General features: G+C 40.5%; 1 protein-coding gene across 3 annotated transcripts in view; it reads left to right on the top strand.

The window, feature by feature from the left end:
- Positions 1–16545, top strand: part of Nsf (N-ethylmaleimide sensitive factor, vesicle fusing ATPase) — a 290174-nt gene that overhangs the window by 185035 nt on the left and 88594 nt on the right. For all 3 annotated transcript variants that reach the window (XM_051178621.1, XM_051178613.1, XM_051178607.1), the window contains exons 2-4: positions 721–806; positions 2620–2719; positions 5175–5214. In XM_051178621.1, the coding sequence (XP_051034578.1) occupies positions 721–806; positions 2620–2719; positions 5175–5214 (226 nt within the window). The remainder of the gene's footprint in view (positions 1–720; positions 807–2619; positions 2720–5174; positions 5215–16545) is intronic.

Genomic DNA, 16545 nt, shown 5'->3' with positions numbered 1-16545 from the left:
TTTCATTTTATCAGTCATGATTCTTTTCTATGAAAGACATAGAAAATCAATTCAAATACGCATGAGCAAAAAAAAAAAAGAATTTATTGGTTCTGCACAATAGTCAGGACTGGCCTCAAGGACTTTAACTGTGCTATCAGGTCATTGTCTGTGGCCTATGCTTTCTCCAGGACACTGTTGTTATCATTTAAAGCGGAAAGTCATCACGTAGTGTGTCAAGGAAGAGTGCTTTCTTCTAGTGCCATGGGGGAGGGAGGACGGGAGTATATGTGGCTGCAGAGATGCTGTTATCTGCGGTCACACAAGCCACAGGAAATGAGAGGGGCAGCTTCCCAAATGAAGGGCTTGCTGCTACCCAGGAGGAAGAAAGGCAACAGAGGACTGGAGGGATGCTTACTGAGCCATGGCTTAAGACAGGCGGCAGTGGCACTCACCTTTAATCCCAGAAATTGGGAGGCAGAGGCAGGCGGATCTCTGTGAGTTCGAGGCCAGCCTGGTCTACAGAACTAGTTCCAAGGTAGCTAGGGCTACATAGTGAAACCCTATCCCGGAGGTGGGGGTGTGGGGGGAGGAAGGGAAGAAATAAGAAAGAAAGAAAAGAAGGAAGGAAAAAGGAAGGGAGGGAGGAAGGAAGGAAGAAAGGAAGGAAGGAAGGAAGGAAAAAAAGGCAGGAAGGAAAGCATGACTTAATCTTGTGTTTCCAATTATTGGTTCTTACAGAGTATGCAAGCTGCGAGATGCCCTACTGATGAGTTGTCCTTAAGCAACTGTGCAGTTGTGAACGAGAAGGATTACCAGTCTGGCCAGTGAGTAGCTCTCTGACTTGATTGTTTTAACTTGCTAAGATTTGTTTGGGAAATAACCCTTTTTATTACTCTTGCTGACTTGGAAAATGGAGATGAGAGTCATATATTTCAGTCATTACTATGTAAAAACTTGATACAGTATACATACCACATAGGACCTTTTTAGAAACGGATTTTCTTAATGTTACACACTGGGCACAGGGGTCATGTTGCATGGTTGGTAGTCATCTTGCTCTGGAGTCACATTGTCTAAGTTTGGATCCTAGCTCTGACAGTCACAAACTGATGACCACGGGTAAGACATTTGCCATCTTTGTGTTCCTGTATCCTGATCTATAAAATGGGGCAGTTGTGATGAATAACTTACTCCAAAGAAATATTTACAATAGTGCCCACCCAGCATGTTAGCAAGCCCTCCATAATTTTCATTAGGGTGAGCATTGTCACTGTGATGATGTAAGAGATGTAAAAGCTGAAGATTTACAAAACCCTCAAATCTTTAAAGGAATTCTCATCATAATTTGTCTTAACTGATTCACAAATCACCTTCCAAAGACTGTGTGCAAGTTCAGTGCCATCTACATCAAAAGGCTGCCTCTGGGGTCTTGTGGAATTAGCCTGAGGGACAGCAGGAGATAGTATCAAGCATTCCTTGATGCTAAATTGAAAATAAGATTTTCAACAAATGGACTGAAGTGTCAGTGATCAATGAGTTTTATGGAATTCTTTCACATAAACTTTTTACTTAAAATACAGTATGTATAAGTGTTTCAGCAGCAAAGCTATATATATATATATATATATATATATACACACTATATATATATATATATATATATATATATATATATATATATATACACACACTAAAATATAACATTGTAGAATGCTGTTGAATGATAGGTGTGTCAGGAGGTTACACAAGGGCAGAGTATGCCTGGCATGTATAGGCCCTGACAGGTTTGTTCTGTCCATCCCCACCACCATTTACATACAAAAGATAGTGCTAGCCCAGAACCAGATTTGAAGAGTCTCTCTCAAAGGACTCATTGATTTCCTGGGATAGAAGACTATCATAGATGGCTTTCCATAATATATAAGTGATGGATAACATCTGATAACTTAGTAATTGGTCCTGGGGTAGAAGATTATCATAGATGGCTTTATATAATATATATGTTATAAATAATAGCTGATAACTTAGGAATTGTTCCTGGGGTAGAAGACTGTCACCACGAGATGGCTTTACAAACATATATGTTATAGATATGTCTAATAATTTAGGAATTGCTCCAGAGTTCTTTGAAATTTTGACATCTGTGTGAAAGTTGGTGTGTTTGAGGACATTTTTCATTTTTAATAACTATTTTATACGTTGCTATAATAAATGTTGAAGCTTTGAGAATCTGATGGAAGATTTAATAAGCAACCTTAAAAAGGAACAGCTTTCTCATCTACCTTTGCTCTTCCGCCTTTGGCCCTCCCTTTATTTTACTGGGATGTGTGAAATTGCCCTCAGGGAAGGAAATGTCTTTCTCTTCATAGCAATGACTTTCAGTCAATCTTTACTTCCCTGCAAATGTCATGAAGTTGATGCCTTGAACTGGATAACTGGATGTGCTTGACTGGATTTGTACAGGGCCAAGATGTCTTTATGTCTAGAAGACATTTTGAGTTATAGTTTGGGAACTAAGTTTGCGGGTTTCTGTCAGGACTCTCACGGGATGCCATGTTTCCATCTGCCTGTGGGAAGAACATATGTGGGAGACATGTTCTTGTTGAATTGGAGTCCTGACTGTGCTCTGTCTTTTAGGCATGTGATTGTGAGGACGTCCCCCAATCACAAATATATATTTACCCTGAGGACCCATCCATCGGTGGTTCCTGGCAGCATTGCGTTCAGCTTACCTCAGGTAACCAACAGCAATGTGTTTTCTTACGGCCTGTGAGCTGCAGCAGTCAACTCATTTTAAGCAAGCATTGCCCTATGACTGTATTGACTCACATTGAAGTAAAACACCTAGATGTTTCATAAAGAATTTAAAGATACATTCCTTTCTGGAGAAGTTTTTATTTATTTTGTTTTGGGGGAGGGCACGCATGACACAGTGGCAGGAGTCACTCTATCATGTGGGTCCTGGGTCTCAAGTTGATGTCATTATGTTTGATGCAGACACTTGAACCTTCTGAGCCATCTCACCAGCCCTAAAGATACATTCTTATTTGTCAATAATTTACAGCAATATCTTTGTATTGTCTTAATTTCTTTTCAAATTAAAAAAAAAAGTCTGAAGTAATATCAGTTAGCTCTTAGAAAAGGTGTGATGCTAAATCCCAGGGTAACAGAAAATATATAAAGCAACACCTCAGTTATCTTACTTATAAATTGACATCTAATAATAGAGGTTTTATTTTTAGATAATTTATTTAACTTTATTTTATGTGAATTGGGATGAAGGTGTCAGATCCCCTGGAACTGGAGTTAGAGACAATTGTGAGCTGCCATGTGGGTGCTGGGAATCGAACCTGGGTCCTGAAAAAGCAGTCAGTGCCCTTAACTGCTGAGCCATCTCTCCAGCCCCCAGTAGAGGCTTTACAATGCTGTAGTATCAGACCTAACCTGCAAAACGTGGTTGTTTAGATTACTACCTAACACTGTGCTGCTCTAGAGCTGGGAAGGTGGCGCATGTAACCATGGGTAAAGTGTGAGGAGTCCACAGTGCTCACTCAGTATCACCAGAGACTCCTAACACTGATGATCCCACACCCTTAGCAATGTAAATTTACATTTGTCTCTATGGATTAAAAGTTTGTACTATATGAGACCCTGACCCTGTCTAAAAAATAAATGAATTGATTAATTAATTTAGTTTAATGAAAGTTTGGGCTATCACTGGGTTTGCCAGCTTTAAACAGAGCTTAAGGCTGGCCAGGGCTACATATTGAAAATCTGTCTCTAAAAACAAAAGAAATTCCTCCCAAGACACACTCCAAAGTCAGGGATTGTTTTAAGTACACTGGAATGTGTTAACTGATTCAATTCTCAGGACAAACCTTGGGTACTGTCATTGTCATCCAAAGGCAGTCTTTGCAGGAAAAGTCCAGAACCTCAGTGTGGCCACTTTGTGTCCTAAAGTCTAGGTTTAACTACCATCATTAAATGTCACCTTGTCCAGATAGAAGGTGGCATTTTACAGAGAGTCTTTTAGGGGATGTGGGGCAGAGGAAGGAGTGTGACCCATCAGAAAGAAGTTGAAAGGGGAGTGTTCATTGCTTTTGTTCATGATAAAGCACCTTTTTAACCACCTGCCCCACAATGCACTGCGGTTACACGAGTAGACAAGCCATGGGTTTTCAGGCAGAAGTTATTTTTCTCCAGCTTTCTGTGGAGTGTTCTCAGGAATAACTGATTTTAAACCTGTGTCAAGGTAGGATTCTTACTGGGGACTGGCTTTAAGTGCCCGAACATTTTTGGGGGTAGATTGCACTGGTAATCCTAACCAGTTCATGGTTTGAGTCCCAGCTTAAGTTTCAGCGTGGATCATCTGACTAGTTTTAGTTTAATTTCATGAACTAAATTTGCATTTGAGGTATTCTAACAAGCTATACAAAACTATCAGCAACCGTGCACTTAAAACAGAAACAGCTGCTGGAGTGAAGATGGTGAGGTGTGTTGTGTTGTACAAAGCTTTCCACGCCATGGTCAGCTTTGCTCTAGAAGGACACTCCAGGGACGGTGGTACACACTAAGAAAGATACCATGTTCCAGGCCAACCTGGGTTATGTAGTGGGATCCTGTCTCAAACAATAGCAACAACAATAAAGAACCCAAAACAAAAAAGTCAAGCTTCGTATATTTTCTATAAGGTCTAATATACACTCATTTCTAGATCATCTGTTAAAAAAGGAACCACAATTTGGTTAAGCTTAAAATAATAGAAAATTTAAACTATAAGAAGTTGATAAAAAGAAATCAAAAATGGATAAAAATGTCAAAGTATGATTCTCTCATCCTCCCGAAAGCTAGGAGCTCGAAAAGGTACCACAGAGGCAAGCTGCTTCTGAGGGCTCTGGGAAGGCTGGCGGTGCCCAGCTGGTGATGGGGTTGGCAGTCCTTGCTTGGTATCACTTCAGTTCCCACATCTTTATCACATGACATGCTCCTGTGTCTCCAGTCATGTTGGCTTAGAGTTTATTCAGTCCTGGGAGCTAAAGACTAACGTTTTGGGGTGTGGGTGGGTTTGGGAGCACAGTTCAACGTGCTTTACAGTGTCTGTCTGAAATTCACAGCTGTTCATCTTTTCTTTATTTTGCTGATTTTGATTGGCTTGATTGTAACCATTTTTTCCCCTCTCATTTATTTTTTAGCGAAAATGGGCCGGACTTTCTATTGGGCAGGAAATAGAAGGTAGGTAATTTTTTTAGCTACCTAAAGCTGATTTCCTGTATTTTTCTCATGTTATTAAGCTCTCTCTCTATAATTACTGATTATTGGGCCTTAACCATTCATTCCTTCAGAGTACCAGTGAGAGCTGTGCAAATGGAGAGGACAGGTGGGCTGTCTCAGTAAAGTGTATTCCAAGGGTATTACAGTTCATCAGCTTTCTACCTGGTGGCTGGAGCTCAGGTCTTCATGTTTATGGGGCAAGCATTTTTACTGGCTGAGCTATCTCCCTAGCCCCTGATAATTTTTCTCTTTAAAAAAAAATTTTTTTTTTTTTGATTTTCTAAGACAGGGTTTCACTGTGTAGCTTTGGAATACGTCCTGGAACTCAATTTGTAGACCAGGCTGGCCTTGAACTCACAGAGAGCCACCTGCCTCTGCCTCCCGAGTGCTGGGACTTGAGCCATCACTGTCCAACTTATCTTTTAAAAATTCTTACTTTTCCATTCTTCATTCACAGAATCTTAATAAATTCATTTGAGTGCGTTCTCTCATGAGTAATTTGCTAAATTCATTGCCTCTCTCATACTTATTTCTGTTCTGTTTCCATTTCCTGATTCAGTTTTGAGGAGGCTGGTGTGGCTCAGTGAGTGCTTGTCTCATGTATTGATTTGACCTCAATGCTTTGATGAAGATCACGACCAAAAGCAACTTGGGGAGGAAAGGGTTTGTTTGGCCCACACATGGCTATCATATGGATAGCCCATCATCGATGGGAGCCAAAGCGGAAAGTCGTGCAGGGCAGGAACCTGGAGGCAGGAACCAGAGCAGAGATCTGAGGAATACTGCTTACAGCTTTGCTCTCCATGACTCTCAAAGCTCATTTTCTTATACAATCCAGGACTACCTGCCTGGGGGTGGCACTGCCCAGAATGGACTGGACCCTCCCACATCAGTCACTGGTCGTGAAAATGCCCCACAGATTTGCCTACAGGTCAATCTAATGGAGGCACTTCCTCCACTGAGGTTCCCCCGCCCCTGATCACGGGAGTTTACGTCAAGTTGATAAACTAACTGGCACACCTAGCATGTATGTATGTTTGGCCCTATACTGGATTCCCAGATCATAAAAAGCAAGTAAGATAAAACAGAATCACAAGTAGGGAAGCAAGATGGGTTAGTGCCCATGAATGCAGGAGGATCAGGGGTTCAGATGGCCAGCATTCACATAAATCTTGGGTGAGCTTGGTAGCCTGTTTATGATCACAGAATTTGTGAGGGAAAGACAATAGAGTAAGCTGGCTAACTAGACCAGCAGGATCAGTAAACTCCAAGTATAACAGACTTATATATAAGATAGAAATTATATAACATAGAAATCAATGAAGGAAGGTTTTCACATATATGTGCATACACATGCCTCCCCACTGTGTCCAGATACATATACATATGTACACATGCAAAAACTAACAATAACAAAAACTAAGATTTGTCTAAGGAGAAATAATTTAAATTGTGATTGTGTTTTTTTTTAATGTGTTTGCTTTGTTTCTATTTCATGGGTGTTTGGAGGAAGATGCTTCACAATTGAAATGTTATGGTATTTTGTTATATATTGCTTTCTCTTTATAGTGATTTTGCAAGCAAGTTTCTTTCTCATGCTTTATGGGTAATATTATTGGCCTAGAAGCATTCTTTTCTGTTACTATAGAAAAGTACAATCTTTACCATGGAAAATTTTTGCAGTAGAAGTTTAAGGTTGGTTGATATGGCCTGTTTCTCTGTTGGTTTTGTATGATCCTTAATTTTATTTTCTAACTGACTTTTTAAAATATTATATTTATTTTTATTTTATGTGCAGTGGTGTTTTGCCTTCATGTATGTCTGTGTGAGAGTATCTGATTCTCTGGAACTGTAGTTATAGTGGTGAACTCCCATGTGGGTGTTGGGGATTGAACCCATGTCCTCTGGAAGAGCAGCCAGTGATTCTTAACTATTCAGCCGTATTTCCAGTCCTTCTAACTGCCATTTTTTTCTCCACTGATACCTTTCTCTAAGCACCATCCTTTCTTACCTGATTTTCCAAAATAATTGATGTTGGGGCTGGAAAGATGGTTCAGTGGTTATGAGCACTGACTACTCTTCCAGAGGACCCAGGTTCAATTCTCAGTACCCAAATAGAGGCTCACAACCCTCTGTAATCCCAGTCCCAGGGGATCTGATGCCCTCTTCTGGACCCAAGGGCACTGTATGCATTGATGTACGGGCAAAATACTTATTGCACATTAAAAATTTTAAAATGAAACAATTGGGCTTGAGAAATGGTTTAGCTGTTGAAAGCTGGGCTCACGACCAAAATATTTTTTTTTTAAAGGAAAAAGATTGATGTCGCAATGTCTAGTCTTATTTATTTTCAACTAATTTCTCTTTATCTGGAACTGTAGACTGCCATGCCCCATGTCTGTCTGTCTGTCTTGAGACAGTCTCATTACATAGTCCTAGCTGACTAGAATTCACTATGTTAATCAGGCTGGTCTCAAACTCACAGAGATTCTCTTGTTTTTGCCCTCTGAATGCTGGGATTAAAGTCATACCACCATACCTAGCTGAATCCCAAATCTCTGCTTTCCTGTCACTTGGTGTGATGTTTACCTTTGGCCGGGAGGATGATTTTGCCTGGGTTTTGTCTGTAGTCATGCCTCCCACCCTCCTTTTCTGCTCCCCCTTTCCCACAGTGGAAGCTCACATCTCTCTTGAGATAATTCAGTTTTCATGGTATCGTATGACTGGGGACTGTGTGTGGTATTATTGTCCTCCTCATTGCTATCATGGAGCCACTGTTATCTCTCAGCCCAGCGCTTTAGAAGATATTCTCAGTTGTAGTAGCTTTAAACTGGGTCAAAGAAGATAATATCTGAGAAGTTGGTAAAGTGGTACCACATTGTGCATCTCTTTCTCTGAAAAGTGACAGCAAAGGACTAGAGGAGACTCCCAGTGGGAGTGTTTGCCCAGAAACATGACAGTGGAGGGAAGGTAAGCATTGAGGTTACCTTTAGTTGGCTCTTTGTTCGTTGTGGAATCAATAAGAGGGATGAGAAAAATCGGGGTAAAAATGAAGGGGCTTAGTTTAGATATGGGTGTTGGATGGAGAGGAATGCATAGTTGGTACTTCCCAGACTAACCTAAAAGGATAGCCTGGAAGGTTTATTTTTAAAAAACAGTTTCACAGGCTCTTGGGGGACTCTGATTCACGTGTTTGTGTTTTTGACAGTCACCTTTACGTGGTTCTTCTCAGCCATATTTTGGGAAACACTGACATAAGTGATCCCCTTAACTGTTACCTCTTCACCTGAAGCATCACGGGGAATCTGGGGAAGCGGAGGAGTTAGCACCAGAGCGAAGTAGGTCAGTGCGTGAAGCCAGGGTTCCCTTTTCAGAGATGGGAGCAAATACTCAGTGAAATACTTACTGAGGCAATGCATTTGATTGTGGGACCAGTTTCTAGTTTTCTTAAATTTGTTTAAATAGAAGGTAAAGAATGTTTTTAAATTTAACTTCAAAAAGATTTATTTGTATGTGTGTGTGTGTGTGTGTGTGTGTGTGTGTGTGTGTGTGTGTTCCTGCATGACTTTGTGAATGTATGTTCACCTCCATGCCTGCTGGTGCCTTCAGAGGCCAAGAGCATTGGAGTTCCAAACAATTGTGAGCTGCCCTGTGAGATTGCTAGCTAAACCAAAGTACTTGTCTTAACCTCTGAGCTGTCTCTCCAGTCCTTAAATGTAACTTTCAATATAATGTTTTCTGTTTGAAAAGGCATATGAGGTGGTTTGGTTGCCAATGGCCTCCACAGGCTCGTATGTTCGAATGCTTGGTCCTTAGCTGACAGAACTGTTTGGGAAGGTGTGTCACTGGGGGCTAGCACTGAGGCTTTAAAAGCCCATGCCATTCCCAGTTGCCTTTCTCTACTGTGTTTATGGGCAAGAATGTAAGGTCTGTTACCGTTCCAGGGCCATGGCTGGTTGCTGGCTGCCATGCTCCCTGCCATGATTGTCATGGACTCTACTACTCCTTTGGAACTGTGAGTGTCCAAATAAAATGCTTTCTTCTATAAGTTGTCTTGGTCGTGGCGTCTTATCACAGCAATAGAACAGTAACTAAGACAGTGTATTGTAAACTTCGGTGCACTAAAAAATATAGTTTATGGCTGACAGCATTTTACAAAAACAGTTTCCTTTTACTGGAAATTGTTTCTTGTCTAGAATCAGATGATGTGTTTGTTTGTTTGTTTGTTTGTTTGTTTCCAGACAGGTTTTCTCTGTATGGCACTGTCTGTCCTGTATACACCAGGCAGGCCTTGAACTCAGAGATCCCCCTGCCTCAGCTTCAAGTACTGCCATTAAAGGTGTGCGCCACCACCACCCACCTGAAAGTGAGAGCTTTATCGAGGTGAATGGAGGAGACTTGCTGTAAGTCAAGTGATTGAGCTAGACTAAGGCAGATTAGCTAAGAAGCACAGATTAGGACCTGGCTGATGTGGATGGCGTGGTCCTAAAGGCAGGAACTGCTCCTCAGTGGTGGTGGTGATTCGGGTGTGCTTTGGAGACAGGTGATTCAGATCAGTGTTGGTGGCATGTAGGTGTGCTTTGGAGAAAGGTGATTCAGGGGTTCTGGGGGTGGGAGCTCTGTCTGTGAGTATTTGGAGGTAAACCAGTCATTTCTGTGTCTTTTTTCTGTCTGACAGTGTCCTATTTTATAAAACTTAATTCAAGTTCCCTAAACCTGGAGTTACAAACAACTGTGAGACGACATGTGCAGGCCCTCTGTAAGAACAGCCAGTGCTGTTTGCTTATTCTTGTTTGTTTGCTTTTTGTTTTCAAGACAGGGTTGCCTGTGTAGCACTAGCTGTCCTGGAACTAGTTCTGTAGACCAGGGTGGCCTTGAACTCAAAGATAGTCAGTCGCCTGCCTCTGCCTCCTGAGTGCTGGAATTAAACGCGTGCGCCACCACTCCCTGGCTATCGCCACTGCTTTTAAATGCCGAGCCATATCTTCAGTACTTGTAAAAATCACTTCAATTAGTATAACATTTTTACAAAATTTAGCACCTTCTCTTTGTTCCTGTGTGGATCCCTCAGAAACATGTCTCGTTGGGACTGGCCATGGTGCTGACCTTTTGGGACACTGTCCGGGGTGCTGACCACAGCCTTAGAAAATATAGCAGCTTGGTTTTTGCTATTTAGAACCATGACCTTAAATCAAAATGTGTTTAATAACTACAGTTTAGCTATGATACTTTAATATACATATTTATATTTCTCAAGTAGAAGATAGTTCACATATGTATTATACTGCCTTGGAATCTTTAATGCCCAAAATGGTATCACAGTATACAAATACTTATGAAATATATTTTTCACTCAATGTTTTAGAGGCTGTATATCTTTATTAAATTAGATCAAGTTTTTATTCTAATAAAATTACTATACAGTGTTCCATGTTATGAGTTTACTACATTTTGTTCCTTGTTCTCCTACGGATTAGTATTTCTCAGAGTTTGGCCATTGCAAATGATGCCATAGTGAGTCTGTCTCCCTGTAGATCTCACTATAGACAAATGTTCAAGAGTGTCTGGGACAGATACCTGCAATGGACTTAGTGACTCATTTATTTTTCACAATGTTTCATACCACAAGTATTTTACTACATGGAAAACAATGAATCTCTCTTGCTTATAAAAGTTGCTCAGCATATAACTTTAACCTATAATTGCTACAAAATGTGATTAGGGACCAAAATGTCAGAATCGGAGGCAGGAGAGTATTCTAACACTTTAGGTAAAAACTTGAATTTATTCTTCCATTTCATTTATGAAATATTTAAAATATATTTGCCCCTGTTTAAGGTGTCAAGGTAAAGTATTTTAAAAATGTGATTACACAAGCAATTTCATTCTAAGAATTGCAGAAAATCTTTGTACACAACTCAAGTAGCTATAGTATATGAAGTAATTTAGAATAGAATTTGGAGTTTTACTGATTGTAAGGACTTATCAGTCTCCTTGGTGACACTTGTGACAGTTGAAGGCACAGAGAGATTAAATGTTTTATTTAGACTCCAGCCAGATCTGTTGATGTGCAGACTCAGGACTCCTTTTGGGGAACATCTTTGTAAACCACTGAAACCTTAGTGTCTGGCATTTACTAGAGATGAGTCATTTGAAAACCATACAGCAACTCTTTCCTTTCACTTCTTACTATTTGACCAGGATAACTCATAAATGGACCATGCCCCTTGTCTAAAAGAAATGTTAAAAATCTATTTTTTGTATGTTTTTAAGATTTATTTTTTGAGACAGGAGAGATGGCTCAAAGTTAAGAGAATTCATCGTTCTTGCAAAGGACCTGAATTTGGTTCCCAGGACCCACTTCAACCCATTCTCAACTGCCTGTAACTCTGGCTCCAGGATCTGACACCTCTGGCCTCCGAGGGCACTAGCATACACATGCAGACACACACTATACATGTGGTTTAAATTCATATAATAAGATAAATCTTAAAGAATTTATTTTTCTTTTCTGATAGATTTTAGTCATTCTGCCCTCCCATTATCCTCTTACATCTTTTCACTGAAATCTTGCTCCCCAGCAGCTCTTAAAATGCACATAATAAAATGTTTTTAAAGATTCGTTTATTTATGATGTATAGTGTTCTGCCTGCATGTATTCCTGCACACAGGAGGTTGTGAGCTCCCATGCAGTTGCTGGGAATTGAACTTAGGACCTCTGGAAAAGCAGTCAGTGCTCTTAAGCTCTGAGCTATCTCTCCAGCCCCATAATAAAATCTTAAAGAGTTTATTTTTCTTCTTTGACAGTTTCATACATGTATATAATAAAGTTTAGTAATTCTTGCCCTCCTGTTGTTCTCTCATTCCTCTTCCCTCTCTAAACTGAAACCATTCTCCCCAACAACTACTTTCATTCGTGTGTGTGTGTGTGTGTGTGTGTGTGTGTGTGTGTGTGTGTATGAAAGAGAGAGAGAGACAGTGTGTGTGTGTGTGTGTGTCCCCACCTGCGTTCGTTTTGGACCATTTGCATGAGCATGGGTGGGAGGTTAGTTACCGGAGCATGAACAACTTATCCATGGCTACATCACTGAAGAAAATGACCCCTTCCCCCAGCTCTTATTAACTGTCCATAATCCCTCCAGGAAGGGGTGGGACCCTGTGAACCCTTCCTTTTTTCCATGACTAAAGGTTCAAGGATCCAGTCTTATGTAGATCTTGTGTGGATAACAGATAATGGTGTGTTCATGAGTTCAAAAGCCATGTCATGTCCAGAAGATGTCTTTTAAAAAACAAAACATTTGCCGGGAGTTGGTGGCGCACGCCATTTTAGTCCCAGCACTCAGGAGGCAGAGGCAGGCAGGACAGGCTCCAAAACAATGCAGAGAAACCCTGTCTCAAAAAACAAAACAACAACAGCAACAACAAACAAAAACAAAATATTTATTTATTTATTTTCTTATTTACTTACTGTTTAAGTATGTGTCATGTGTGCATTTGGAAGTCAGAGGAGAACCAGCGTGATTCAGTTCTTTTCTCCTGCCATGTGTGTGCCTGGTACTTGTAGTGGCCAGAAGAGGGCATCAGATCCCCTAAATTGGAGTTACAAATGGTTGTGAGCTACCACATAGCCACTGAGCTATTACTCCATTCCCCCTATTGGATTTTGTATGGATTTCATCCATAATCTTTTTTAATTTTCTTGCTCATGCCTAGCTGATTTTGTTTTCTTTTAAAGAGCAAACTGAAAGTGTTTCTATGTTATAGCATCAATTGTAATGTTAATACCACTTATCAAGAATAAGACCACTACCACAGTTTACAGCCAAATTTGAAGCAAGCTTTAATTAAATACTGGTCAGGTGGATGGGCTCTGATCATGTTTATACCCAGGTTCCCAGAAAATGGCCCAAAATCAAGTATGGCAAGGGCTTAAGAAGGAAAACTCATAATTCATTGCATTTCCCATCAGGTCCAGTCATGGGCAGGCATGTATCCTAATGTATTTCCTACATACATACCTCCTGCCCACACGTGATCAAGCACATCCAGTGAAAATGGGCCAAGCAAACTTGTTTAGGGAAATGAAAACGTGTGGCTTGTTATCTCCCATGAACAACAGTCTCCAGCAGGGGCTTGCAGATCAGAGGCATTTTTGTTTCATGGATCTCTATGGCACAGTAATTAAAACTTAAAATCTAACTTTGGCTCTCACATTTCCCCTGCTGAGTTGTATCCTGAGTCAAATCCTTGACTCTGTGGTGGGTATCTGTTCATATTGAGGTCTAATGATCATCAGCTTAATGGTACCCAGACAGGAGTTATCATTTACTTAAGGCATCAGTGATGTAAGAGACAACAGCAATTAGCAGAAGCAGAAGGGCCGAAGGTCCTGTGATGGCTGACATCAGAGTTAACTATTTAGAAGGAAGTTGGAAAAGAGAGTGAGGACAAGTTATTTGCTTCATCTCAGGTCCCTTTTCTTGCAATTTTTTTTTTTTTTTTTAGTACAGCCAGATTATTTCTAATGATTCTTGAGTAGTTTATATAGAAATAACAATTTTCTCTTAAAGTTATACAATAACCTCTGTGTTTTACACAGAGTAGGTTGAGTGCTCTATCATACTATAGAACTATTTCAGCTAATGAATCTACCTGTTGATAGATCTGGATCTATTTGGTTTTAACAGGTACCTTTGTTGGTATGCCAATAGACACAGTTAGCTATTTTGATTTAACATTCTAGCCTGTTTGGGGGCAAAGGATGTTGTACTCTCTTCTGTAACTACTTCCTGCTGGAACTAGGATTTTGTAGTCAGTGTCCAGGAGGGCTGGAATGCTAGCCAAAGACAAGGAGGGAATTCAGGGAGAAGCATCTGGTTTGCTGACCCAGCTGAAAAGATAGGGAGCATTCACACCAGCTTTCAGCAAGTCTCAGGGCTGGAAGTCATTTGGAACAGGTTGTAGTCAGCAGCTGATACTTGGGTGTGTCGTCAGCCAAATGGAAATCTACTGACACAGATACAGACTGTGGACAGAAGTTAACATTAAGGAACTTAAGAGAAAATCCTACATTTGGAACTTTCAGGCCCATAGTCCTAGTAATTGGGGAAAGGGAGGGGTCTTAAGACCAGGATAGAGAGAATTACCATCTTCAGGAATAAACAGGTGGGGAAATTTGTACTTATCTGGAGTCCTTTTGATCTGTGAGAAGTGTATTCAAGTCTTATGACTCTCTGAAGTTTACGTGAATTTTTTTTAGTTTATGTGAATTTTTTTAGTTTACAAAAAGACATAAAAGTTTTAGATATATTAGCATTCCCAATCTGCACTGAAATGCACATTGCAGAAAAAGCAGGTGTCTGTAAAACAGCTTGAGTAGACTCATACCTTTGAGCCCTAGCAAAAGCTATAGATTTGGGTTAAAAAAAAAAAAAAAAAAGAACATTTTTTTTTCTCTGTCCAGAGAGCCAGATATAGATTAGACAGAGTGTCTTTGGCTGGATGAAAAGCATCTTTAAGTCTATATTTAGAAGACAACCAAAGGAAATTTAAAATCTTGAGCTTATGACCAAACAGTAAGTAGTCACTGCTCTACCAGCTTATCAGAACTCCAGTGATAAATATTAAAACTCTGAACTTTTGAAATCTCAGTGTAACAACAGCATAGAAGTGGAAAGAAATCTAAAATATTTCCCATTTTCACATACTTAAGACATTTACTTATACCTTTACAACTTGCATTTATACATCTTAAATCACTTTCTGAAATCCTCAAAACATATTTAAACGTTTACATCTTCAGACCTTCATATACGTTAGACCCCCCGTACTTACATAGCTTTCAACATTTTTTTTCTTTCCATCTAATCGTTTACAAGTAATTATTACTGAGAACAGTCATTGCAAATCATGTTCCTTTAGTGGAAAGTTACATCTGAAATCTGTTTATTTTTTAATATGAATCTTGTTTCTCAGCATGGAAGTTCACTCTGATTATCCATGAACTGAAGGCAACCTGAAGCCTTGGAACATCTCAAGGCACATGAAGAAGTTCATCAGCCCCAGAGTTCTAGAATGAAGGTCTAGCTTTAGTATTTGGATGGGTTGTCTGAATCTCCAGAAAATGTTAATCCCACCAGTTTAAAGCCAAATTTGAAGCAAGCTTTAATTAAATACTGGCCAGGTGGAGGGGCTCTGGCAAGGTCCATGCCCAGGTTCCTGGGGAATAGCCCAGAATCAAGTATGGCAAGAGCTTAAAAAAGGAAAACCCGGGTCTGGAGAGATGGCTGAGAGGTTAAGAACACTAGCTGTTCTTCCAGGTGACCAGGGTTCAATTCCCAGCACCCACATGGGAGCTCACAGCTGTCTGTAACTCCAGTTCCATAGCTGCAATTCCAGGGTATCTGACACCCTCCCACACATACATGCAGGGAAAACACCAGTGCACATAAATTAAAAATAAATACGTTTTAAAAATTAAAAAAAAAAAGAAGGAAAACCCATAATTCATTGCATTTGCCATCAGGTCCAATCAGGGGCAAGTATACATCCTGATGTACCTCCAGGCTACATCCAGTCATGGGCAAGCTTATATCCTGACATATTTCCTGCCTGTGAACCTCCCACATGTGATCCAGTACATCTGGTGCAGATGGGTCAAACAAACTTTGGGGGAGTGAAAACGTGTGGCTGTTATCTCCCTTAAACAACAGCCTCCAGCACTTCAGGAACTCTCTGTCCTTGGGCAAGGGGCTTGCAGAGCAGAGCATTTTTGTTTCATGGATCTCTGTGGCACAGTAATTAAAACTTAAAATCTAACTTTGGCTCTCACAGGAGAATATCAAATTTTCACATGCTAACTAATTACACTGTACAATTACGCTACTAAGCAGTACTAGCATGAACAGATTAGAGAATGAACATGGCTAACCCATGGCGTATGGCGTACACAGGTCCAGGGCCTGGGGACTTGCAGACTCAGGACATCAGGCAAGGCATCAGCAGGTGTATTGTAGAAGACATAGCCAAGTGAACTCGGAGGCAGCTGCTTAAAAGCACTTCCACTGTGTTCCTAGGGGCCATCCATCAGTGCACTCTAGAACTGGCCTTCAGGGAACACGAGAAGGAAGTACATGCACATTAGCCCCACTGAAAACCGGGCTGGGCTCCTACTTGCTGGGCATGAGCATGTTGCCCTGTTGGGGAAAGTCAAATGCAAGTTTCTTTGGACTTTCCTGGGTTGCTTTTCTGCTTTTCCTGGTGCTCTCAGTATCAGACACTGTAGTGTGATAT

Source organism: Phodopus roborovskii, unplaced genomic scaffold (genome assembly GCF_943737965.1).
Source record: "Phodopus roborovskii unplaced genomic scaffold, PHOROB, whole genome shotgun sequence".
Taxonomy (NCBI): domain Eukaryota; kingdom Metazoa; phylum Chordata; class Mammalia; order Rodentia; family Cricetidae; genus Phodopus; species Phodopus roborovskii.
This window is presented reverse-complemented; position numbering and strand designations above follow the sequence as displayed.